Below are 26316 nucleotides of genomic sequence, written 5' to 3' on the forward strand. Positions count from 1 at the left end.
TGTCAATGTCCTTGTCCCACAGGGCCAGGGACCAAGGTCGCGGAAGGCTAACTGATCAGCGGATCAGCTTGTCAGTCCGTCTGCGAGTCCCGCGGAGCGCCACCAACCTCGCCCCTGGAGGTCATCCGGGGATACCAGCCCGCTAAGCCCCGCCCACGACGACCCGCCCACGGGCGTCCAACGGGCATGCGCGCGCTGTGCAGAGCCAATCAGGGACGGCGAAGCACGGGGACCGCTGGGATGGGGCGGGGCCGGGCCGCGGGGTACGCTCTGGTCTCCTCCGCCGGAGCCAGGGCTCTCGACAGGCTGCTCTGTGGACCAGCTGGCGTCCAGTGGTCCAGATGGTTCTAGACCCTTGCCAGCCCTGGCCAATGAGATGTTAAAGGACCCTGCTCCCTCGACCCAGTGGGCAAGCGGGTGAGGGACTGAAGGAAAGCCGTCAACCAAGGAACTGGTCCAGCGCTTCACCCTCAGGACCAGAAGGCAATCTGTCCGTCCCCTTGTTTCCTGTCCTGCAGCCCAGGCCCCTGCTGCCAACAAGCCGAGGCACGTGAGGAAGCCCTGTTCTCCATTCCCGTGCCCAGCCCAGCCCAGCCCTGACCGAGCCCCAGCTGAGACCCGGTCCTCTCTCCCACTCATTTGATCTCATTCTCCTCTCGCTTCCCACACCTACCACGCTTCCTCTCCCCAACCTTGTCCTCTTGTCTCTCAAGCAGATTATGTTTCTTTAGTAGAAGCAAACGTCAAACCTTTAAAGAGAATCATAACTGAAGACTTCTGCTATGCAAGATTCGTATAGATAATCACTCTGGATATGAACCCATTTTCCAAAATTACAAAGCAAGAGAGGCTAAACTCACTAGAGCACTGGAGTCCCTGTAAGTTCTGCTCCTGTGAGCTCCAGCCACGTGAGCCTGCCCTGGGCTTTTGAACTCACCAAACCTCCCCCATCTCAGGCTAGCTCCTAATAATAATTCAGGACCAACACAACTGCTTCTCTCTCTGAGAAGCCTTCTCTAATACTGCAATCTAAACAAGGTTCCTCTCCTGTAGTTTCTCACAGTATTGTCCTTTTCTTTCCTAGCACTTATCAATATTTTATTTATTGGTACTGGGGATGGAATCCAAGGACACTCTACCACTGGGCTCTATTCTCAGCTCTCTCTCACTTGCCCTTTTAAATTTTGAGACAGTCTGGTTAAGTTGCTGAGATTGACCTCAAACTTGAGATCCTTCTGCCTCAGCCTCCCAAGTTGCTGGGATTGCAGGTATGCACCACCATGTCTGGCTCAATGTTTTACACTATAAATTTTTGTGTATGTCTTCATGGTATACTCATGCAGACCACAACTCCATGGGGACATGGCCATTATCTTGCACAAACTGGGTGCTTATACTTCTGTGGAGCATGTGAACTGCATGTGACAGCTGCTTGTACTTGTAGGAGTTATAAAAGCATCTACTCTGAGTACAAGATGCCTCTCACTGGTGTTGCAGGATCACTGTTCACTCATAGGGAAGAGATGATCCTCCTTCAATTACTGAAAACTACTGACATCTGGATCCAGAAGGGTGGTTGTCTTTGATTCTGAAGGGATCAGTGCATAGCCATAGTGCATCCTAATGCCACGATCCTGTTCTCACTCCTTGCTTGCCTACTTTTCAGCTTGGCCAAGAAATTTTGCAATAATCTCCCGAGGACTCTCTTTGCCTCTCTCTTTTCTCCATCTCTGTGTTTCAGGGTCTGTTTCCATATCTGATCATTCCACTTCCTTGTTTCAAACCTTAACAATGCTTTATAATTCACTTGTTAATTCATGTAATTATTTGACAAGAATTTTGAGAGATTCTTTTATTTTAAGCACAATTATAGGTACTGGCAATACAGCTAGAAAGCAAGAGAGATGAAGACCTTCTTCCCATGGAATTGCATTCTGAGAGTCAGGATAACGCCCTATGAGATCAAGCTCCAGTGCCAGGTCCTGGCATTCAGGCCCATGTGGTGTCTTCTGCATTCTCATCTCTGGATATTTTGCTCATGCTCGTGTTTTTTGCTCACCCAGGTGTATGTCATGTAAAGATACTGAAGTTTCGAGGGGGATGAAAGGTCTTGTCCAAAGGCATACGGTCACTAAGCATTGAGGTTGGGATTTGATCCAAAGATGCCTGATGTTCTTGTGTGTGTATCTCTTGTCCCACGATAGAAGCTCAAAACACCTTCCTGATGGAGCTATCTCATCATTTCACATGTATTTTTCCGTCTTGTGACACCATCACAGAATGGGGCTATCCAAACAACAAATCACAGTTTATCAACAATGGTTCTGAGGCCAGGTTTAAGAGTAAATCTCAATCCATGGAGAACCAGCACAAGGGATAGGTGGGGGTTGAGAGGAATTTGTGAGCTGTGGAGATTCTGATGGCTCTGGATTTATTATCAACTCCATGCTTTCTAGGGACTCAGTGGGTTTTGTGGACTTTTGTAATTCCATGGATACTGGGGACTCCCGGTGTCATGGAGTTTTCACAGCCTTCACTGTCTGCAGTTTAGCTTGCTTTCCTGGAAGGAGTTATGGAACAGTCAAGCAAAGAAAGAAGGATATTGGAACAAGCCTAGAGATGAGTATCCAAATCTTAAAAGGACAGCTCTTTGAGTACAGAGGTAAGCAACATGGATCAGGTGTTGGCTTAATCTTTGCTCATAATCCCATGCTTGGAACCTGCAGCCTGTCTTCTTCCTCTGGTCCTGCCCCTGTGCATCCCCTGTACCAGGTGTCACCAAACTATTCCCCAGATTCCTCTGGGGCATCTTGTTTGACATTCTTAGATAGGTTTGGTCTTTCCCTCCTCTGGGCCACCATAACCCCATGGATTTTTTTTTTTTTTTTTTTTTTTTTTGTGAAGGCGCCTTTTCTACCATCCTGTTTGCTCACTGAGGGCAAGACCTGGGTGAGACACCAGCATTGCACAGCGCAGAGATTAGGAGATTTGATAGGAAACATTGGTAGTATTTAATAGATATAATCTATAAAGGGACACCAGTTCTTCACATAGGGTGCTTGGAGGGTGGCAGAGGATTTCTGGTCTTAGAGAGTAAGATATGGTAAACAATAGATGTCTAGCACCTTCCAGCACTTTCCCTTTCAAGTGCTGCAGAAGATGGGAGTGAAGTGTGAATGAAGAGTAACCGAGGTGTGGCCTGCCTCCAAGCACTTCAGGCCGTCTTGGGCCTGTGGCATCTACAAGGTGCTGAACACTGCTTGCTAAACACCCAGAGGCCAACCTTTGGTTTCCACTCTGATGCTACAACCATTGCTAGGGGTCCCCAATTCTCTTCCCAGTGGAGATTCAGTGTGCTGGGTGTGTGCATGTGTGTTTGTTGCAATCCTGATTACTCTTTAAATTATGTCTCTTAATTTTCTTCTTTCATAAGGCTCTCTGGGGCCTTAACTTCACCACCTATAAAATGATCTGCAAGCACATTCTATGTTTATATATCAATACTGAGTAGGGGAGATTCTTCTCAAGCCCTGTATTAACCTCTTCCTGTAGGACTTTATTTTTATTTTTGCAGTACAGAGGATTAAACCCAGTGGTTCTCTACCAACCAAGCTATATCTCTAGCCCTTTTTAAATTTTATTTTGAAACAAAGTCTTGCTTAGTGCTCAGGCTGGTCTTGTAATCCTCCTGCCTCGGCCTCCCGAGTTGCTGAGAATACAGGTATGTGCTACTGCACCTGGCTCTCTTTGAGTCTTAATTATCTATCATGATAAGATAGACTGGATTCCAAGCATAATGGGTACCTACCAAAATATGGTTCTCAGAAGATGGGGTAGCTATGGATTTCCCTGGTTCAGCATTCTTTGGAGACATCTTGGGTTCTGGCCTACTGACTTCAGGGTTCTTTTGTGCTTTGATCTTTGCAGTTTTCTTTGCATTCTTCTTTCTGATATGCTTCACTCTAAGGAAATGAGCGTCTTATCAGTTCTGGCTCTCTACCTCTCTGCATCCCCAAATGGACTCTGGTCTTGATCATAGGTTCTGGTTTTGAGCCCCAACAACACTACCAGCTTGCTGTATTATCTATGGGTAGCCACATAACCTTGCTGGGAATTCATACCCTATAGAATGGGAATTCCCTGTACACTGTAAAGAGATCACTAGTCCAGCTGACTATACTTCAAAATAGCTCATCAGTTTTCCCCGCCACTCACTCCTTTTCCTCCACTCCTCTGATGGCCGGTCATTCCCAATCCCACTGCTCTCGCTGCCCCTCGACACTTGCCCCTGCACAGGCTTGGTTCTTTCCTGAGCGATGAGGCACCATCTGCCTGCTCTGGCCTCCGGGCTCTTGCTGTCTGATCTGTCCCATCCCAAGGTTATGCTTCCATTCCCAGCTTACCAGTCTCCCATGGTTCCCAAACAGATATTCAGTCCAAGGCATCTAGCATCCAAGCAGCCAGAGGCCCTGATGCCCGAACCTTGGCCTGACCTCCAGCAACTCTGCCTTACTCTGGGCTCCTAGCCAGTATGTTCAGCAAAGTTTCAAGGGTCTTTATGAAACAACACCAAGGACCTTTTCCAACCCACTTTTAACCATTATCTGTCACTTTCAAGGTACCTGACTTCACACAGACACTGAGAAATGCCTCAGTGTGCTGCTGGGCTTCTATATACTACTTTCCACCAAAATGAGTACTTGGTCTTCCAGGCCCACTTCAGACAACGCCTTTTTTGTAGTACTGGGGATTGAACCCCGAGCCTTATGCATGCTAGGCAAACACTGTACCACTGAGCTACATCCCCAGCCCTTTTATTTTGAGAGAAGGTCTCACCAATTTTCCTAGGCTGGCCTCAAACTTGTAGTCCTTCTGCTTCAGCATCCTGAGTAGCTGGGGTTCTAGGTGTGTGCCACCACACCTAGCTCTGTCAGCATCTTGTGGTCTCTCTGTTGGCTTCTCCAGGGCCACCACTTCTTTCCCAGATTTATCTTTTGTAAAATGCACTGAAAACTGAGTCCTGTGGGTGTGTTTTATGGCAAGGTGTAGCCTGGTGTCTCTGTAATGACCCTTCTCAGACCCTGAGCTCATTGACTTTGTCCTCTCTGCGCTGGTTCCAGAGCTAGAGTATGCAGGGTAGCAGGCAGGTAGGTAGCTGGTAGTAGGGAGAATTTAACCACAGTACTGGCATCTGCTGTGTGCCCCCAAAAGTCTCTGTGTTAGAGACCTAGTCCCTCAATTCACATGTTAATGGTGTTTGGAGCTGGGCCTTTGGGAGGAAATTAAGGTTAGATGATGTCATGAGGGTGGGGCCCCCATGATGACATTAGTGACTTTTACAAAGAGGAAAAGAGACCTGAGGTAGCACCCTTGCTCTGTCTCACCAAGGAGTGCCCTCTGCCATCTTATGATGTAGCAAAAAGGCCCTTACCAGAAGCTGAGCAGACACATGCCATGCTCTTAGACAGAACTGTGAATCAACTAAACATCTTTTCTTTGTACATTCCCTTGTCTCAGGTATTTTGTTACAGCAGCAGAAAATGGACTAAGGCATACTCACATGAAGGGGAGGAGGCAGAGGAAGAGCAATGTGACTGCCATAGATCCATAGACAACACCCTGGAGCAGCCCTTTCAGAAAGATCTGGGGAGCCAAAGGACTCCTTCCTGGAAGGAGAGAGCTCGTGAGGAAGGTTTCCCTCCAAAGACCTCAGATTCAGAGCCCTCCTCTGGTTGCAGTGCCAGTGCCCCCACCAACCCCCAGCCCCACCCTGCTCACTACTGACCTCACCTAGTCACCGGGTCCTCCACTCACCTGACATCAGTAGAATGCTCACAGCATGGGTTCCGTTTTGGTTCTTTCCCTCACAGAGAAGGCTTGTGCCCATCTCTGGCTCCTTGGCCAGGCTGATGGTGCTGTTGGCCCAGGGACCAAGCGTGGTGGAAGTCACCCGGAGGCCGCCATCCACGCTGTTCACACCCACAGGGACACCGCCCACCCACCACTGCACAGAGGGCGTGGGGACCCCGTGGAAGGAGCAGCTGCACTGCAGTGTCTTCTCCAAGGAGCAGGAGGAGTCGAGCAGCCTGGCGGGTGCTGTGGAGAAGGAGTGGGAGTTAGCAAAGCACCCCGACTTCCCTGCTCCCCCCAGGACCCAGGGAGCTTCAGGCAGACTTTCTAGAACCCCACAGGATCTAGGCCTCACAAACCAGTACCCCATTATCCCCCACCCCTGGGGTGCTCAGCCTTGGGATGATGGCGAGTGATTTTCTGAGTTCCTGCCTTGCCTCCGATCCCCGTTCCCCAGGTTAGACACCGGCCTGAGCTCCTCTGCTTCGCTCCTCACACCCCAGCTTCCTTCCGCCTTAGGCTCTGTGATCAATCTGTGTCTGGCTGCTGTTGGGCGAATCGCTTCCCTTCTCTTTGCTGCTTCTAGGCTGGTGAATTGGGGCAGTAACCAAAACTATCTCGTTATTATCTGAGAGTGAATTTGTAGTGCTTCTAGCTCAGTGCGTGATGAAGTATTTACCCATTTGACAAGTAGAACACCTTTCTGTTTCCTTCTTCCCAGTCCCTGGTGGCCTCCCATGGAGCCTCCACCTGAAGCCAAGATTGCTGTGGCACTTTCTGGTTAAGAAGGTTTGAAATGCCCCCACTCCACATAGAATAGGGACGACACGTTGACCATGTGCTAAATACCTTGGATTCACAAGGACTCCAATAATGAGGAACAAGTCTTTACACTTTTATGTGTGTTTTCATTGATGTTTGAAGTTGCTAGAGGAAAGGGAGCATTATCCCTTGATCTCTGACTTTTCATCTGGGTCATGGTGGGCATGGGGAGTTTTTGGAGGGTTCTAGTGCACACCCCCGTCCCCTGCTGCCCTCTGCACTGTCTTTACCACCTGGAAAGAGTGCCCAAGGGGATACGAAGATGCTGAGAACCGACTAACACCCGAATCAGCTCCTTGGGCTCCCTTGTCTCCAGCCTGCCTGAGTGAGCCCCCACACCACCCTCACCTTCAACACCACGCCCTGGCCCAGCCGAGACACTAATCCGCACTGGTTGTTTGGTGCCTATTCCCTCACCTCCTCTGTCTTCTCACCACTGTAGCCCACCCCTCCCCTGGCTCCCGAGACTGCCCAGCGTGCTTCTCATCTCACTCACTTGGCTCTAGCTGTGGCAGCCCCCTGAGCAGTGGGGACATTCTCAGGCACAGGAGAGCCCTTCCGTATGCCGGAAGGGACGAGGTGATGGGTAGCGGCAAGAGCATGTGGTGGAGGGAATCAGATGTGTCTTGGCAAGGCAGGGACATCTGTCTCCTTGGTCATCCCAAGGACCTGTTCACCTGGAGAAGCAGGAATTATATAGGACGAGATCTCAGGACAGCTGGGACACTCTGCCATGTGTAGCCCCAGTGCCATGTCTCCTTGTCTCTTCCCTTGTCTTTCACTCCCCTTCCCCATTCCCCTGGGTTCTTTAAGTTCTCTCTTAAAACTAATGGGATCCGTGGAAGGGCTGTGCGACAGGGAGGGACAGGGTCAGGAGGGTTGGATGTTTGGACAGTTCCATTGGCACCACACGAGAAATGGCCTGGATGGTGAATGTCTGCAGACCAGGTGGCCAGAGGAGAGACGGTGGCTGTGGTGGGGAGAGAAGGTTGCATTCGTGTTGGTGCCTGAGTGGAATTTCTGTGGTCCTTTCATTGTCCAAAAAACTGTCAATCTTCAGTCCACATATTGTAAGACCCAGGCTATCTACTAAAAGAATTATAAAGTTTTCAAGCTAACAGAGAAAGAAAGAAAGAAGAAAAAGCAATACCAAAGAGGGGAACGAGTTTACCTCACTTGTTTTTCCCTGACTACTACTACTTTATGTTTAATTTGGTTTTCTATTTCTGGCTGATCACAGCTTTAGCTGCATCCCAAGTTTTGAAAAGCAGTATTCTATATACATAAATTTTCATTATCATTAAGATTTAAGTGCATATCCAGTTGAGAATTTTAAGACTGACAATATCAAGGGTTGGCAAAGATGTATAATGCTGAACTTTCATACACCATTGGTGAGAATATAAATTAGAAAACCACATTATTTATCAAAGGAGAAGATACATATACTCTATGACCCTGTGTTCTACTCCTAGATATATAATCAATAACAATGTTTGCATATAAACACTGAAGACAAGTGAAAAAATGTTTGTAGCAACAGTATTTATAACAGCCCAAAGTTAAGCAATTCAAATATCATTAAAAATAGAATGGAAAAATAAACAAGATACTACACAGCAATTAAAACATAAGTTAATGCTAGAAGAACAATGTGGACCAATTTCACAAAGTGTTGTGTGAATGAAGCCAGATACAAGTAAATAATAAAATAGGAGAGTATTCATTTTAAAGTTCAGGAAAAACACAAGGCTAAATCAAAATATAGTGTTCATGTATACACTCATAATTAGTAAAATTCTTTTAAAAATTGCCAAAATTCCTACTATAAAGGTCAGGGAGGACTTGTGGGGAGGAAGGAGGTGGGAGGTGGCAGGGGGCAATTCCATAGGGCCGTACCCTCCACAGGCATCCCTTCAGTAGCCCAGTTCTCCATTGTCCATCTGCCTACACAACCAGGCCACTGGCCGCTGCCCATTTTTTACCATATCTTTGGTAAAAACCCAAAGATAGGGCAGTTCAGTTCACTGAACTCACTAGTTTTTACCTCCTTCAATCTGAGTGTCAGGCTTCCAAACAGGATGCTGTTCATCCCCTTTGGATTTTCCGTCCACAGACCCGCCAGCTCTTAGTCGGCCAATCAAGAGCTATTTCTAGGCACCGTCTAAGTAATGGGGGGATCTGGCAGCCCCTTAGGTGGTTCCAAAGCTGATCCTGGGGGAAACGAGGCACCTACTCATGGATGCAGTGTACCTCTTGCATTCCTCTAGTAGATGTTCCTTAAAAGCCACTTTCATTGTATTATGGACTCTTCTGCACTGACCTTCCTTACTAGAGTGTTTCTTTACAACATTACAAAACACATCACTGGGCCCTTACTTTATGTCCTCTAGTGATAGGTGCGATTTTAAACCCAGTAGCCCACTAGCTCTCTCTCAAATGGAAACGTTCTGGCCCCAAATCCCAGCATTCACCACTGGGTGGCTCACTAGCTCTTTCCAAAGCTCTGTATCTAAGGACTCCAAGGGGCTTGCATGGTTTTATGGACAGGAGCTAGCAAGAGTCCTAGATGTGGGATTTATGTCTCCTCCAAAATCCAAATAAGCCAAACATTTGGTCCTAACTGGCCCATCATATGTATATCCTATACTGTTTCAAATTAATAATCGAGTGGGTTTGGGCAACTTCACTAGTACTCACTTAGCACATTAAATCAGTGTTGATTGAAGGGAAGGTTTACATGCCTTCTGTTTTAGCACAGTGGATAGGGGGAGTGTTTTCCAGGCAGAAACAATATCCATCCCCATACTGGGTTCAGGGAAACAGATTTACATAAAGTCTCCTCAACCATTCCAATTTTCACCCAGTTGGGAGGTGGGAGTACTGGGGATTGAACCCAGGTATACTCTTATCACTGAGCCACATCTCCAGCCATTTTTATTTTGTTATATTAAGACAGGATCTTGCTAAGTTTCTGAGGCTGCCCTCCAACTTGCAATCCTCCTGCCTCAGCCTCCCCAGGTGCTGGAACTGCACATGCAAATCACCATGCCTGGCTCATCCAAACTTTAATCCCACAATTCAATACTTTCCCAGCTCCAACTAGGACTTCACCCACAGGGTTTTGAATTACCATGTATGGGATCCCCATGTCATGGAGTCCTATAAATATCTCCACATTCATCCCCAAACCATTCTACCACTAATGGTCCCCAGCTGGTGGCCAGGCCAAGGGATCAAGCCCTTTTGTCACTTATCTTATTGGACTGCTCATTGCCTCAGGAGATTTGAGGTCAGATTTCTTATTGTCATAATTGCACTTTTTTTGCTTTTTATGTCCTTCCAGATAGAGTAAATAGAGCAGACTTCATTTGTTTTCTTCAACATTGGGGTGGGTTGACAGCCAGGAAAGCTCACCCAAGCCTTGTGTCCGGTTTTTCCTGGGCCTCCATCACATAGGCGTGGTTGACATCCTCCATGTCTGACCACAGTACCTGGCTCTTCCTGACGTGGAGCTGACACCACCTGACAGACACATTCTAAGTCTCATGATTAGACTATCTGCTGTGGCCTGCTCCACTCTGAATCACATTGTTAAAAATATCAACAGCCTGGGCACTGAGTCACATTTTTGGATTATCCAGTATGATTTAGGCCCCCAGGAAAAGACAGTCCTATCAGACATGACACTCAAAACTTTAGACACTATCTGCAGAATAGGGCAATGACCTTTCTTCAGGAAAGGCTAAATTTGTTACTACACCAAATGATGAATTCCACATTCAGGAGAGCAGTTCAAAAGTGGGAGATGTGTTTGAGGGAGGAGTGTAGCAGGGGGTAGTGTTTTGAGTTTTGAGCTGAACTGTGGACATGTGCTCTTGTGATACCTTTTTTATGCCTTTCTATATAATTAAGTGAAAATTGGATCATTTGTCATTTATGTAAAAGCTTTACACATGTGTATTATATGTAAGTGTATGTACCTGTAAATTCACATATAATATGCTCATGAATGTACATACAAGAATGAATCAAAATGAAATGTTTAATAAGCTGGTACTTGTGCTTACTTATGGTTATAGCCGAATTAGGGAAAAGAAGTAGAAATTTTAGGTATTTTATTTCCAGCCTTATTGAGACATAACTGACAAATAAAATTATGTATATTTAAAGTTTACAACGTGATGATTTGATATCACACACAGTGAAACGATTACACCATCAAGTGAATTAACATACCTGTCACTTCACAGAGTAACTGTCTGTCAGACTTCTCCAGAAGAACAGGAGAAATAGAAGATCTGCAACTACAGGAGAAGATGTCTTAGAGTAGCTTACAGGATCGGAGGATGGACAGTCCCGCAGCGGCCAGCAAACCTGGGGCTTCTCAGCCCAAAAGCTGGGAGCCTCAGAACAAGGGGACCAACGATGCCGCTCTAGTCCGAGGCTGGAGACGTGAACACCGACCACCACCCACCACCACCACCTCCGAGAGCGGCTGGTGCTTCAACATTCAGAGGCTGAAGAATCTGGGGTCTGACTTCGGCCAGCAGCAGAACACACCACGCAAGAAGGGCCCCTGCCTCTGGGTGAGTGCTTCCAAGTTCAGGGTGGGTCTTCCTCTCAGTTCGCTGACTCCACCCTGATCTTCTCTGAAAACACCCTCACAGTCACAGCCAGAAGTGTGCTTCACCAATTCTCTAGGCGTCCCTCAATCTAGTCAGGTTGACAACCAAATGTAACCATCAACAACCTTTTTGTGTCTGTGATAAAACACTCAGAATCCACTCTCTTGGCAAATTTCAAGTTATTACCTACAGTCACCATGCTGTACACTGGGTCCCCAGAACTTAACTCATCCTGCCTCACTGAGACCAATATGTCTCTATCACCCCTCCGCCATGGGAAAGCACCATTCTACCCTCCACTTTTATAAGTCGGACTTTTTTGGATTCCACAGGTAAGTGAGGCCAGGCAGCTCTTGTCTTGTGTCTGGTTTACATAGCAAATTATCTTCCAGGTTTATCCATTTTGCTGCAAATAGCAGGACTTCCTTATTTTTTATTTTATTTTATTTTTGTGTGTGTGGTACGAGGATTGAAGCCAGGGCCTTATGCATGCAAGGCAAGCACTCTACCAACTGAGCTATATTCCCAGCCCAACTTCCTTATTTTTAATGTTGAGTAATTCTCCTCTCTGTGTGCACGAATCACGTTTTCCTTATCCATTCTTTCACCAATGGACACTTAAGTTATTCCGTAGCTTGGCTATTGTGAATAATGACGTAGTGAATATCAGGGCGCAGATGTCTCTTCAAGACACAGACTTTGTTTCCTCTGGATATGTACCCAGAGGTGGTATGGATCATATGGAAGAGGGATTGTCAGATCACATCATATTCCTGACTTTTTAAAGGAACCACCATAGAGGTTCACATTCCCACTAACAGTGTGCAAGTTTTCCTTTTCTCCTCATCCTCAAAACTGGTTATTTTTCTAATTTTTTGATAAGAGCCATTCTAACAAGTGTGAGGTAATATTTCACAGTGACTTTCATTTTTGTTTCTCTGATGATTAGTGATGTTGAGCATTTTTATACTCACATGTCATCTATCAAAAATGACTATTCAGGTCCTTTGTCCACTTCAAATCAGATGAGTGGATTTTTGCTGCTAATTTGTTTGCGTTCCTTTATCTTCCAGATTCCAAGCCCTTATCAGAGGCAAGGTTTGCAAGAGTCTCCTCCCATTCTGTGGGTTCTCTTCACTCTGTTGATTGTATTCTTTGCTGTATGGAAGCTTTTTAGTTTGCCTACTTTTCTTTTGTCCCTTGTTCTTTCAGGTAATATAAAAAAATCTGCTCAGATTAAGGTCAAGAAACTCTTGCCTTGAGAGTTTTCTTTTCGTAGTTTTACAGATTTAGGTCTTATGTTAAGTCTTTGGTCCATTTTGAGTTGGTTTTTCTATGTGGTACAAAATAAGTGTTCACTTTCATTGTTCTGCAGATGGACATCATTTTTCCTAGAATCTTTAGACTTTATTTGCTGTAATTCTTTTTTTTTTTTAAAAGAGAGAGTGAGAGAGGAGAGAGAGAGAGAGAGAGAGAGAGAGAGAGAGAGAGAGAATTTTTAATATTTATTTTTCAGTTCTCGGCGGACACAACATCTTTGTTGGTATGTGGTGCTGAGGATCGAACCCGGGCCTCACGCATACCAGGCGAGCACACTACCGCTTGAGCCACATCCCCAGCCCCAATTTGCTGTAATTCTACTGGCAACTACTTTTAAAATTAATTTTCGATTAAGATATAATTCATACATGCCAAAAATTGACCGTTTAAAAGTGCACAGTAGGGATTTTAGTGTATTCACAAAGTTGTGCATCTTCTAATGCTAGAATATTTTCATCATTCACTCAAAACCCCAGTGTGCAATAACATTCACCCTCCCAAGATCCCAGCCCCAGGACCATAAATCCACTAATATACTCTCTGTAACTATGGATTCATCTGCTCTGGGCATTTTTTAGAAATGAAATAAAATAATCTATGGTGTTTTGGGGCCTGCTGTCTCTCAGTGAGCATGTTTTCAGGCACTTTGTGTAATTTCTCAGTGCCCCTTTAGTCTTTATGGTTGAAGAATCTCCCACTGTATGTAGAAAACATTTTATTTTACACATTCACTAACTGATAGACATTTTGGTTATTTCTACTCTTTGGAATAAATTACAAACCCATGAATCACACTGCTGTGACTGGGAACTACCTTTTAGTTCACATCTAATGAAAAATTACTGTTGCAATTTACAACTCTAGAGAAACTCTGTCTCACTTAATCCCCCAGCAACCTGGGATTTAGACCTCAGTGTCCCTTCACACAGAATGTCATAGACCCAGAAGAGTCCTGTGTCTTGACCAAAGGATGGGAGGAGCCATTGGGTTGACAGGTCTCAGATTCAACTCGACTCCAAATGGAGTGCCCTTCTCAGGATTTCATGTAGCTTTAAAACCTGCGATATAAACATGATCAAGTTCATTCTATCACGTCCATCTCCTCATGAACAAGAGATGAGACTAAATCAGCTGGTCCTGACCACCTTATAAGGTGGGTAAGACATTCCAGGAAAGAGCTGTAAAATGCACAGCAAGACGAGTTACAGACATTTTCAGCTGTGACCTGATATGACCCACACAGTATGCCAGCAAAGGGATCTAGATTCTTCCTCATCAGAAACTGGAAGTCAGAAGGCCTGATCTTTGTCCTTACTTCCTGGGTGAGTCTCAGGAAAGTCACTTCCCTCACTATTGGACTCTCCCAAGATTGGCAACCAGTAGTACCCTCGCTGGGAACTCACTACTTCTCTTTTGTTAAAAAAAGAAAAAGTCAAGCGCACTGCCTGTGTGAATCCTAGTTAGCTGTATAGGAGCAGACAAGCTGCTTCACGCCTCCCTGGGCCTGTTTCCTTGTGTTTAACACGTGTGATAACAGCCCCCATCTCATATGGTTGTGGCTCAGGGTTAAATGAGCTAATAGAACAACCTCACATAGAGAGACGCCCTATAATGTTAGTTACTTCTTAGTGAACCGCCTGCCTGGCTCCATCAGCCTTGGATTTGGATGTGCTCTAGGTCCCCTTTACACCTGCCCGTGCTGCAGACTCTGCCCTCCGCTTCCCTATTCCACAGTTCTCCATGTTGGCAGGACCCTCAGAGTGGAGTTCACTGCAGAGCTAACCCTCACTGTCCAAACTGACTGCCCGACTTCTGCTCACAGAAAGAAGAATCTGCAAGTTCCCAGTCAGGAGCCTCTCACACCAAACACATGCTGCCTTGCTTTTTTCCTTCTGTTTCTATAAATTAAAACCTTGGGGTGGGGCTGGGGCTCAGTGGTAGAGCACTTGCCTCACAGTTGTGGGACCCTGGGTTCCATCCTCAGCACCCCAGAAGAAAAAAATAAACAAAATCAAGTCATAAAAAATAAGAAAACCTCATTTGGGATGTTGGATGAACCTTACCTGGGTTTTGGCTCAGGCTTTGCCAGTAAATCACTGAAGACCTTGGATCCAGTATTTTTTCCCCTCTTGGTTTCCTTTTTCTCATCGATGGCAGGAGTGGGCTTTATTCCTGAAGATGTAAGGGTCCATCTAGTTTTAAAACTCACTTCTTCTTGTTCCTCTCTGCCAGGCTCCTGACCACCCCTTTTCTCAAGTTCACCTTGGTCTGTGTTCCAGGGCTGCAGGCAGTTCTTTGGGGCTCACTTCCTTCTGTGTGTTTCCTTAGCAGAGGGAGAAGGGTGGAAATGCTCTCCTGCCTTTATAAAGAAAGTTCTGACTTATATTAATGGAAAAACTTGTTTTCTAGAGGAGCCCAAGGCTAACAGGGAGACTGATACCCTGTCTTTATAGGTGGGATGACTGTGAGAACTGACGGCCTTCTCCTAAGAGATTGAGTAGAGGAGCCTAATTAACCCACTAAGGAGCAGGGCATGAAGGGGTGACTTGTCTCAGTAATTGATGAACTGATTCACAAGGGGCTAATCACTGACTCCTTCGGGCACTAATCTGATCCTTCACTGACACACCGCTTGGTTGCATTATCAACAGACTGGTGACTCCCTTGCTGCCCTTTTGCCTGACCTGATGACTGACCTGGAAACAGGCCGACCAGGGAACTGATGGGGAGGCAGGCTGACCAGGTGACAGGAGTGACATAGGACAGCACAGACCAGGGAGCACAGACACGGGCTCCAGGTGAACTGACCAGGGCTCCAAGCTCTCGCTGGCCGTTACCCTACAGGCCTGGGAGGCCTTGGTGCAGGCAGAGCCTCGATGGCCTGTGACTGGATCCCTGACTCCCACTGCCCACTGGAGAGCAGCCCCACCTCCTGAAACTCAGCCTGCAGAGCACCACACAGGCCCCCTCTGCCACTCCAGGGACGCCACAAGCAATTGCGCCCAAGGACAGGTCACCACCATCCATTTGATGCGCTGGAAGGCAGTGTAGGGCTCAAAAGGGGCCAACGCCCCCGCCCCCCGCAGGGCACACGCATCCCTCAGCCAATCAGCGCTGGGCGGTCTTTTCATCAGCCAATCAGCAGCTGCACACGCCTACTCCACACCCCCAGCCAGTCAGGCAGATGGGGCACAGTCCTCAGGGAGCTGAGGCACATTCACCAGGACCAATCAGGAGCTGAGCCTGCATGTCCCGCCTCTCTGTGACTGGTGGGAAAGAGCCAATCAATAGGGGGGGCGGAGTCTTGGGAGCTGATAGGGAGCAGTTTTGACTCAAGAGAGGCTTTTCTTAACCAGGCTCATGAAAGCACAGATCACTGTGTTCCTCTTGATTGATCGCTTAACCTCTTATGCTTTACCCATTGCATGGTTTCTAAGCCATTTCAAAACATTATGCTGATCAATTCTGTTTTTAATCGCCTGACTGTCCCACTAGGACATAAGCTCAAATAGGCAGAAATTGTTGTCACTACATTTCCTGGCTGTGTCCTCCAGGCTTGAAATATTGAGGGCATCATATTCGCCCGTGAGCGGTCATTTAATCAGGAACAAGCACGTGGGGCGGGCCTGGGAGTTCCAAAGGTTAGACATAGAGATCACTTTGTAAGATGTGGCTGATGTGGATAAACAGGTGACACTCCCACCACCAGAGCAGGAGAGTCCCATGTGCTCCACATCCCTGCCAACAGGTGATGAAGTTGTGTGTGTGTGTGTGTGTGTGTGTATGTGTGTGTGTGGTGACTGTGTAAACTCTATATGCATTGAAGTAAAATTTAGTTGTGTTGTATTTTTTATATTTCTTGTTTTATAGCAGTTATGCCGTTGATATAAATTCTTTTTTTAGGTACACACACTGCAAATATCTTCAAGTCTTTGCTTGCCTTTCACTCTCTTAGTGTTGTTTATTTATTTATTTTATTTATTAGGGATTGAAACCAAGTGTGCTTCACGACTGAGCTAAATCTCCAGCTCCTTTTATTTTTTTAATAAAAGACAGGGTCTTGATAAGTTGCTTAAGGCCTTAACAATTTTGCTAGGGCTGGCCTCATACCTGCAATCGTCTTGCCTCAGCCTCCTGAGGCACTTGGATTACAGATGTGTGCCACCACAGGTTTTAAATTTTAAATTTTAATGCTTTTAAAATTGAGAGAAGTTATTAGAATTTTTAGTGAAATTCAATTTAACACTTTTAAAAAATTAGGGCCTGGGTTTGTGGCTCAAAGCAGATTGATTGCTTCTCACCTATGGGGCATTGTGTTTGATCCTCAGCACCACATAAAAATTTAAAAAAAGGTATTATGGCCACCTACTACTAAAAACCATTTTTTAAAATATGGCTAATGATTTTTGTATACTGCTTAAGAAATATGAGCCCCACAAGATTGTAAAATATTCCTCTTTGCTTCTTCTAGAAGCTTCGTGTTTTACAGTGACACTTAAGTCTATTATACATACCAAATTGATATTTGGGTGTGATATGAAATGTGGATCCAGGTTAATCCTCTTTTTGTTTAGATTTCTAATGACTTTGGCACCAATTATTGAAAACACCATTTCTCCCCTGAATCCCTGTGGCCCTTAATCACCCCCAGTTCTCTGTGTTGGCAGGTCTTTATTTAGGTGCCCTGTTCTGTCCCAGTGGCCTGGTTATTTCTGCTTCCACCAAAACCAGTGTCTTAGTTACTCTAACTTCATCCAAGTCTGAAAGTCAGGCATCTGCAGGATTCCAGCTCTCTACTACTGCAATAATGGTTTGTTTTTCAGCTGTTTTGCATTTTCTTATAACTTTGAATCATCTTGTGAACCCCCCTCCACACACACCCCTGCCAGAATTTTGATTGGAATTTTATTGAACTGATGGAAAAGTTTGGGGTGAAATGATCCAATGTGGTACAATACTCTTTATAATTTTTTGAGAAAATAAACGTGAAATAATAATTATGATTTTACCCATTTGAAGGTGTAATTGTCAGTGTCATTAAAGACAGAGGTCTCAGTTTGGAGTGTCACGGTGGGGACCCTGGCATGGACGTTCCTGCTGGTGGGCAGCTCCATTTCCCTGTGGTCCTGGTATCTGGCACATCCTCAGCACGATGCTGGCCTCCAGAATGAGCTGGTGCCCCTCTCTCCACACTTTATGGGGAGATTGAGGTCCATGTTAGCCCCATGTGATCAGTAGAGGTGACCAGTGAGGCCACCTGGGCCAGGACTGTCCTGGTGGAGGTCTGGGGTGAGGGACTCATCTTCTTGCCAGTGTGAGGTCTGCTCAGGGGCTCTGCCTGCTCATGGCTCAGCCTGTGTAGGTTGCAGGTTGCAGGAATCTGTCCCCTCACCCAGGTGGGGCCACTCATGAGCGAGGACTGTCCCAGGGGCTCAATTAATCCTCTTCATTTCTCTAAAGTCATGGGGTGTCCTCATTTTCATTTACGACTTTCATGATGTGAGGCTCTCTACTTGGTCAGTCTAGCTACACGTTGGTCAATTCTGTTGATTTTTTAAGAAGCAGTTTCTTGTTTGATTTTCTGTGACTTTTCTGTCCCGGTGTCATGGTGTCTGTGTGACCGTGGTCCCCTCTGTTAGGTTTGTACTTTGGTCTTTGCCTGACATCAGGTGGCTGGTTGGAGACCTTTCCTCCCAGGTCAGCTCTGATGCTCACATTTCTCTCCAGCTCTGCCCCCTGGACCCTGGATCCTCACGCTGTGTCCCGCTGCTCCTCATCTCCAGGAATTGTCGGTCTCCCTGGGGAGTTCTTCTTGCCCACGGGGGGTTCGCGGTTGGTGTAGGATTTCCACATCCCTGTGGCTCTCTGCTCTCCTCTTGGGATGGATTTCTGGTCTGTTCCATCATGATAGGAAAAGATGCCGCGATTCCAACCTTATAAAATCCATGACGACCTGGGTATGGCCCAGGGGTCCTCCTGGTCCCCCAGATTATCCTGTTGATAAATCTCCTTCTAGTCCAGGTTTGTCCTTTCCGTGTGACTTCAGGGTGACGTCCGCCCTCATCCTGGCTGCCTGGTCCTTGGGCACAGACCCAGGTGACTCTGGGGGACCCTGATGTACAGGACCCGGCTGCTCCTTGGCTCCTCTCTCTTGGCCACCTCCTGCCTCCCCTCCAGGTGCAGCTGGAAGGAGCTTCTTCCAGGAAACCTCTCCAACCTCCACTGCCAGGAAAGGACTCTGAGATGTTGTCACTAGTCACAGGCTGCAGGACGGAGAAGGAAAGGACAAGGGAGTTTTGTGACAATGAAGGTTTTAAGCTAAATCAAAAAAGAAAAAACAAAACAAAACGGCTCCACCTCTATCTCCTGCAGGTTGGAGACCCCCATCAGGTGACATCCTATTGCTCTTAGATCCAACCAATCAAGGAGCAGCAACACCTTCCCTCCCTGGACTGCCCCTGTCCCAGGATTCTGCTCGCTCTGTGTCACCTTGTCCCTTATATCCACAGCCAGTGTAGGTTCAGGGGAGATGGTTCACATTTCCTCCCCATAATGTCATTCAAACCCTCCTGGTCCCTTAACTCTGGTGGGTGTTTTCCCAGCTGCCATCTGGCCACCCTGCTGGTGGCCCAGGGGACTGGTCTCAGGACCACGTCTCTCCCTGGGCCAGCATCTGTGCTGCTCACCAGCCCTTTCCTTCAGACACCTCTTAGTCTCAAAGCTGAACAACTCCCCTCCCCAAGAGCTCGTGCCCTTGGCCCCAGACCTGGGCCCTGATGACCTGTTCAATGTCTTGGGCTCCTATTTACAGGAACCTGTCACATTGTGTCTTAGGAAGTCACCTATTTCTGTCCCTTCCCAAACCCCCACCACTCATGGATGTGAGCCCCACCCATTGGTAGAAATAATTAACTGGGAAACCATTGGAGTTCCCAGATCTGGCTCTTGGCTCTGGGGTTTTAAGGTAAAGAAAATGAACATGGACTCATAGTGACTGGTCATCTCCAGGACAGTAAGCTTGAGGTCAACCACCAGACACTGTCAACTCACCTCAAACTGGGACTTTCCAGAAGACACCAAATGTCTTCTTTAAAAAAAATGATACTAGGGATTGAACAATCCAACTTTCCTTAACCACTGAGCCACACGCCACATCCCTGGAACATTTTTTCCTTTTGCTTTCTTTTTTCTTTTTTATTTTTTTGAGACAGGACCTTGTTACGTTGCTGAGGCTGACTTTCAACTTGCAGTCCTCCTGCCTCAGCCTCCCCAGCCACTGGGACTGAAGCCAGGTGTGCTTTGACCACTGAGCCTTTTCAATATTTTATTTTGTGACAGGGTCTTGTGCAGTTGCTGGGGGCCTTGCTAGGTTGCTGAGGCTGGCGGTGAACTCGTGACCCTCTTGTCCCAACCTCCCAAGTTACTGGGTAACAGGGGTGTCCCCTAAGCTGGTGTCTTAAGGACAGAGAAGCACTGTGCTCCTTCCTCCGAGGTTCCTGGGGTGGCAGATCCATGCATGTGGCAGAGCATGAGAGCAGAGAACAGGAGAACCAGCCACCCCAGGGTTTCCTTCAGGGTGTGACGAGGAGGAACCAAGTGCACTTCACTGTTTTACTGTGTGGAAACCCGACAGGGAGAGGAGTGATGGCCCCTGTGGTGACATTGAAAGGAACAAGTAGGAAGTGGTGCAGGAGGCTCCCAGCACAGGCTTCTTTTTTGACACTGGAGGAAGGTCTGCACAGAGTGGACACAGTTCTGCTTGTCAGCTGGACAGAGGACACTGCCATGTCCTGTAGGTGGAGGCCAGGGAGGCGGCTCAGCCCCCACAGTGCCCAGGACAGCCCACCACCCCACAGAGCCACCAGCCCCAAATGCCCAAGGGGAAGGGTGCTGAGGGGGCTGAGCCCGGCTCCAGGCCGCCCCATGGGAAAGTGCGGGGTGGGGAGACCGGGAGCACGTGGTGGGAGGTGGATTGGAGCCACAGGTGAGCATGTCCTGCCAAGATGGAGACAGGGAGGGGACTGCAGGGGGCAGACCTGGAAGGAGGCTGGAGAGGCTTCCTGAGAGCCCCAGGAAGGAGCAGGTGAGCTGAGCAGGGCGGGGCTGAGACAGGGCTCTGGGGTGAGGGGAGATGGAGAGTCCCCCAGGGGCTCACTGCAGGGGGATGGGAGGGACAGGGCTGGTGGGGACCATTAGGAAGCTCCCTTTGCTGATGCTGAGGGTGATGGCTGGAGGCTGAGGGGAGCCCAGAGGTGGGGAGAAGGCTGTAGGAATGGTCTGGGAAACAGAGGTCACAAGGTGGACCTGGAGGTGGGGAAGAGGGGACAGATCAGAACTTGGGGACTGTGGGAAGGGCCACCAGAGAGAGAGGGAGAAGTGAACCAAAACCCTGGCCAGGCACGTGGGAAACTTCTCCTTATAGAAACATTGTCTAACACTTCCTGTCTGCTAACTGGGACTTCAGGGGGTTTTCCCTGTGACCACAGGGACACCCACTGGACCAGGGGCAGGTGGAGAGCAGCACAGAGCTGGTCCCTTAGGGGACTGTTATGGTTGGTATGAGGTGTTCCCTGGAAATCTCCTGTGCCAATGCAGGAATGTCACAGGTGAAATGAGGAGACTGTGACACTGTCACCTGATCTGTGGATTAGTCCACGTGATGAGTAATAATTTGAGGGCTTACTGGGTGGTGATGGGAGGAGGTGGGGATGGCTGGAAGAAGGAGTCCCTGGGCTGTGCCTTTGGGGCTTTTACTTGTCCCTGGCTCTGTCCTCTCACTGTGCTCTCCTCTGCCCTGGGATGAGCAGCTGTCCTCCACCACACCCTTCTGCCACGATATCCCACCTCACCTTGGCCCCAGAGCAATGGAGTCTGCCCACCACAGACTGAACCTCTGACTGTGATTCCCAGATACACTTCTCTTCCTCTGAGCTGTTCTCACCAGGTGTTTGGGCCACATCAGTGAAAAGCTGACACGGTCAATTAGAAGATTGAACAATGACCTCAGCAGCACGTGGCACTCAACTGAATGCACTTTGACCAGTCCCCCAAAGCTGACTGCTGCTGGACACTTACCACACCCAGACATGCACCAGACTGCTGTGCCCCTTCCCTGAATCCTCAAGATGAACCCTTGAGCTAAGTGGTCCTGTTATACCCATTTACAGATGTGCAAAGGGAAGAAGCAAGAGATGGAGCTGTGAAGCAGACATTAGAGTCCTGGAGCTCTGACTTCAAGTTTCCATCCCCATCACCATCATCACCATCACCATCATCATAACTATCACCATCACCATCACCATCACCCACATCACCATCATCACATCACCATCATCACCATCACCATCACCATCACCATCACCATCATCACCATCACCATCACCATCACCATCATCATCATCACCATCATCACCATCACCATCATCACCATCAATCACCATCACCATCATCACCATCATCACAATCACCATCATCACCATCACCATCACCAACATCATCATCACTATGATCATCATCACATTTTTGTTTTTGGGACTGAACCCAGGGCCACTTCACCATTGAGCCACATCCCAAGCCCTTTTCAATTTTTATTTTGAAAGAGGGTGTTGTGACTTTGCTCAGGGCCTCTTTTATTGCTGAGGCTGGCCTTGAACTTGTCATCCTTGGACCTTAGTCTTCCAAGGCACTGGGATTACAGGCACATACCACTGTGACAAACCTATTATTTTTCTAATTGAGGCAAAATTGCATGACATAAAATGAACCATTTTAAAGCAAACAATTCAATGACATTTAGTACATTCACAATGTTGTGCAACCACCTCTATCTAGTTGCAAAACAATTTCATAACCTCAAAAGGAGAACTTTTGTGTCCACTAAGCAGTTGGTATTCATTTCCTCCTCCTCCACTTCCTGGAACTCACCAATTTAATTTCTGTTTCCATAGATTTTCCTCCTCTGGACATTTCCTAGTGTTGGAATCATACAATATGTGATCATTTGTGTCGGGCTTCTCATGGAGCATCATGGTCTTGAGATTCATCCATGCTGGAGTGGACATCCATGATCAGTCCTTCTATGGCTGAGTGATACTCCACCATATGGGTAGGTCACAGTGGGCTAATCCATTCATCAGTTGATGGGATTTTGGTTTTTCTCCACCTTCTGGCTGTTACCAAGGGGTTTAAACTTTACCCATTGTTCTCTATTGATTCCTCTCAGACAATTCAGACAGTCTCTAGATCCTATAAATACAGCTATGGAGAAGAGATGGATGAGATCCAAGAGGGGGGAGTTCTAGAATTTTCCCAGGGTGGTAGGAAGGACTTGGAGAAGGCTAATGCTGCAGAGAACGTTGTCATTGTGTCTTGAGGCTCTTTATACAGTACCAGAGAGCTCCCAGGCCCAGGGAGGCAGGAGGAGGGGAAGACTCACCAGATCAGGAAGAGGCTCAGTGGCCCCTTAGAGAAACAGGCAGAGAGGCCCTCAACTGGGACATGAGAGATTGGAGGATGACAGGGTGAGACCTGTCCCACAAGGTCCTGTGAGTGACAGGCCTGGGATCACATTCAGTGGTAAATCAGAGCTGGATGCAGAGAACAATCCTCCCACCCCCCGCCACCCTGTGCATAGGACAGAGTGCATGTGCCACTGTCACCTCCTCCTGTGGCCATGTCCCTTGGTGATCTCAGAGTTCAACAAGGGCATCTGGGTGAGGGATTTATAGTCACTCTCTGTAACATCTCAGCAACTTTTCTGTGAATATAAAATTCCTCCAAAATTAAAAATTTATTTAAAAGTAAGAAAGGGTTGGGGATGTGGCTCAGGGGTAGGGCACTTGGGTAGCCTGTATGAGACCTGGGGCTCCGTCCTCAGCTCTGCAGGAAAATAAAATGAAATAAAAATAAGATACAAGACACTGTGCATAGAGAGTATGTGTGTGTGTGTGTGTGTGTGTGTGTGTGTGTGTGTGCGCGCGCGTATGTGTGTGTGTGTGTGTACTTGAATGTACACACAGAGGTTCCCTATGAAAGGATAGTCTAGCAGGGAGAGACACAAGATGTGAGGATTACCTTATTCTTACTCAATTTTAGTGTATATTGAATTCTGTTTTCCTAAGATCCACGTGTTGAAGCCCTAACCCCCAATACAGTGGTATTTGGAGACAGGCCTTTGGGAGGTGACTGGTGTCACTGAGGTCATGGGAGCAGAGCCCTCACATAGGACTAGTCAGAGGAAGCACTGTCACCAGGGGGCAGAGGTGCGATGTATGCAGTCGAGGGGAGAAATAAAGAATGTCCACACACTTCTGCCCTTTAAAATGCTTTATTCCCTCAAATCACTCAGTACAATTTCACTCTGTAGGTTCTTAACAAGAAAAGGACAATCCTTACTGCCAGGCACTGCAATAGACAGAGTCAATTCACAGCAATCAATTCCAGATAATTAATTCTAGGCACTGCAAACACACTTAATCAGCAGGCTCAGGACAGACATCCCCTCTGGGTGCTAAGTTCTAAAGTCTCAGGCCTTAGGCTTTACGTCCAGCAGATGCCCACTCACTCAGACCACGGTGAGCAGGTCCTGACCCAAGGCAGGCTTCTGGCGTGGACGACCAGTTGAGGAGAGGGTACGGGGAGAAGTTGTGGCCCTCACCAGGGTCCAGATGAGCTGGTAGAGTTTGAGGGCAGTGAGGACCACACAGAGGATCAGGAAATGATGACAAGTGATGGGACGTCAGTCCAGGTCCTCGTCAGGCCCTCCAGCTGAGTGCATCCTAGTTTCCGCTGGCTGAATCCCTGTTCATTAGCTCTATTGTTTATACTAAATTTTGGGGCTTTTTACCCCCGCTCCTTCAACCCTTATCAGCTACCACTGTCATTTACCCTGGGGTCAGAAACATCTGGTCTGCTGGTCTCCACCCTGAGCTTCTCCCCTTCCCTCTTATCAGGCCAGGACAGCCTGCCAGGGCTGCACTCTGTTATCAGGGTGAGGGGAGGTGACTTGTCTGAGGACACACTGGAGGGCCCCCTTAGGTGAGCCACTGACACTGCAGGTTTCCAACTGGAGTTTTAAATGGAGTTGCTTAGGCTCAGGCCTCAGGCCATCCTCCAAACACCAAAGAGCTTGGACCTCTTTCTCCACAGTGTGAGACAGGAAGAGGAGAAGATGCTCATCTAAAATCCAGGGGGAAAACCCTCACCAGGAAACAGATTGGCCAGCACCTGGAACCTGGACTTTTAGCCCACAGGACATAGAAGTAAATTTCTGTGAAGTCGCCCAGTGCACAGTGTTTTGTTACAGCAGCTCAACAGACCAAGACACACTGTGTGCTTACTATTATAAAACAATAGCATTGCAAGGTTGAAGGGGAGCAGGCTGGGTTGGGACCCTAAGGAGAATGAGGGCAGAGTTTGGGACAAGAATGTAGCCCTGGAGGATGGGGTTGTGGCTCAGTGGTAGGGAGCTTGCCTAGCATGTGGGAGGCACTGAGTTTGATTCTCAGAACCACATAAAAATAAATAAATAAAATACACGTCCATTGACAATGAAACAATATTTTTTTAAAAAAGAATATGGTTTGAAGGCAAAGGAGCATCTTTTAATCATTATGAGTAAAATATGTAGAAGTGGCTATTAATTGAATGAATAAATAACCACCAAACTTAAAAAAAAAATGTAGCCCTGGGACAGGTGAGAGGGGAAGTGGCCTTGTGACCCTTGGGGACAGCAGGAGGATGGAGTTGGAAGGTGACAGTGGGTGGTTCCTGCCTTTGCTGGTCCTGCACCTGGTCTGACCTCCTCCTGAGCTGTGAAACCCAGGTCTTGTCTGAAGCTGAAACAGTCCCCACCTCCATCACACCCCGGGGAGGGTGGCTGTGCCCCCCTGTGCCATCTCACATGGCCGGGTTCTGTGGAGACAGGATTGTTCCTCTCAAGTAGCAGGAAGGTGGCTGTGGATACCTGTCCCAGAGATTTAGGAAGGGGAAGGCGATGGGGTCTGTGATGCTCCCCCTTCCTCCTCAGTCCTGGCCTTTAGGGACCTGGGCACCCTGACCTGGCACTCACAGGACACCTCTAGCCTGACAGCTCTCTCCATCGTCACCTCCGCTCAAGGGAGGTCACGGGAAAGGTGCGGTAGGAGCCCTGGTCGTGGGGCCCTGGTGAGAGGTGACACTGGGGAGCGGGGCGTTCTCAGGCCTGGGGGAGAGGCTTGTGCTGCCTTGGGAGGCGCGTGGCCTCTCTGCGCAGCTGGAGGCCCTGCCCTCAGGGGTGTGGGCTGAGCCTACAGTGAAATGGGGTCAATCAAGGGAACTGAGGGGTGGGTTGGAGGTGGGTGTGGTTTCCTGAGTGTGGTCAAGGGGGGCCTGGCTGAGAAGAGAACACCAAACCCCATGACTCCGCCCACACCGCAGGTTGGCTCCACCCACTGGCCACACAGAGAGGAGGGGCTTGCAGGCTCAGCTTCTGATTGGCTCTGGTGGCTGCTCCACGTGGCACCTGGAGCCATCTGTCCTACAGGCTGGAAGTGGAGTCAGCGTTTGGAGCCACTGATTGGCTGCGGGGTGGGTGGTCCCTGTGAGGTCCAGGGTGGCCCAGGGCTGCAGTGAAGCCCTCCACCCCGTGCCCCGCACTGCAGGAGAAGGTTGACTGGCCCCCTGTAGTGGCGGAGGGATCTGAGTCAGGCTCCATAAA

General features: G+C 47.9%; 1 protein-coding gene and 1 long non-coding RNA gene across 7 annotated transcripts; one reads left to right on the top strand and one right to left on the bottom strand.

Moving 5' to 3' along the window:
* The first annotated feature begins 102 nt into the window (after positions 1 to 102).
* LOC110597284 (uncharacterized) lies at positions 103 to 25160 on the top strand. Of its 6 annotated transcripts, XR_013430604.1 has the most exons (5): positions 103 to 2662; positions 5518 to 6307; positions 10926 to 11261; positions 22568 to 22725; positions 24768 to 25160. It is a non-coding gene; the product is annotated as an uncharacterized LOC110597284 (long non-coding RNA). The 6 variants fall into 6 exon arrangements; XR_013430608.1 differs by lacking the exons at positions 22568 to 22725; positions 24768 to 25160 and adding an exon at positions 12817 to 13223; XR_013430606.1 differs by lacking the exons at positions 22568 to 22725; positions 24768 to 25160 and adding an exon at positions 12374 to 12781.
* Positions 3718 to 6220, bottom strand: Siglecl1 (SIGLEC family like 1). The gene is made up of 3 exons (XM_078031512.1): positions 5815 to 6220; positions 5561 to 5666; positions 3718 to 3962 (listed from the first exon to the last, which is right to left on the bottom strand). The coding sequence occupies exons 1-3, from the start codon at positions 6218 to 6220 to the stop codon at positions 3755 to 3757; spliced, it is 720 nt and encodes a 239-aa protein (XP_077887638.1). The 3' UTR covers positions 3718 to 3754.
* Positions 25161 to 26316: the final 1156 nt, after the last annotated feature.

Source organism: Ictidomys tridecemlineatus, chromosome 15 (assembly GCF_052094955.1).
Source record: "Ictidomys tridecemlineatus isolate mIctTri1 chromosome 15, mIctTri1.hap1, whole genome shotgun sequence".
NCBI classification, from domain to species: domain Eukaryota; kingdom Metazoa; phylum Chordata; class Mammalia; order Rodentia; family Sciuridae; genus Ictidomys; species Ictidomys tridecemlineatus.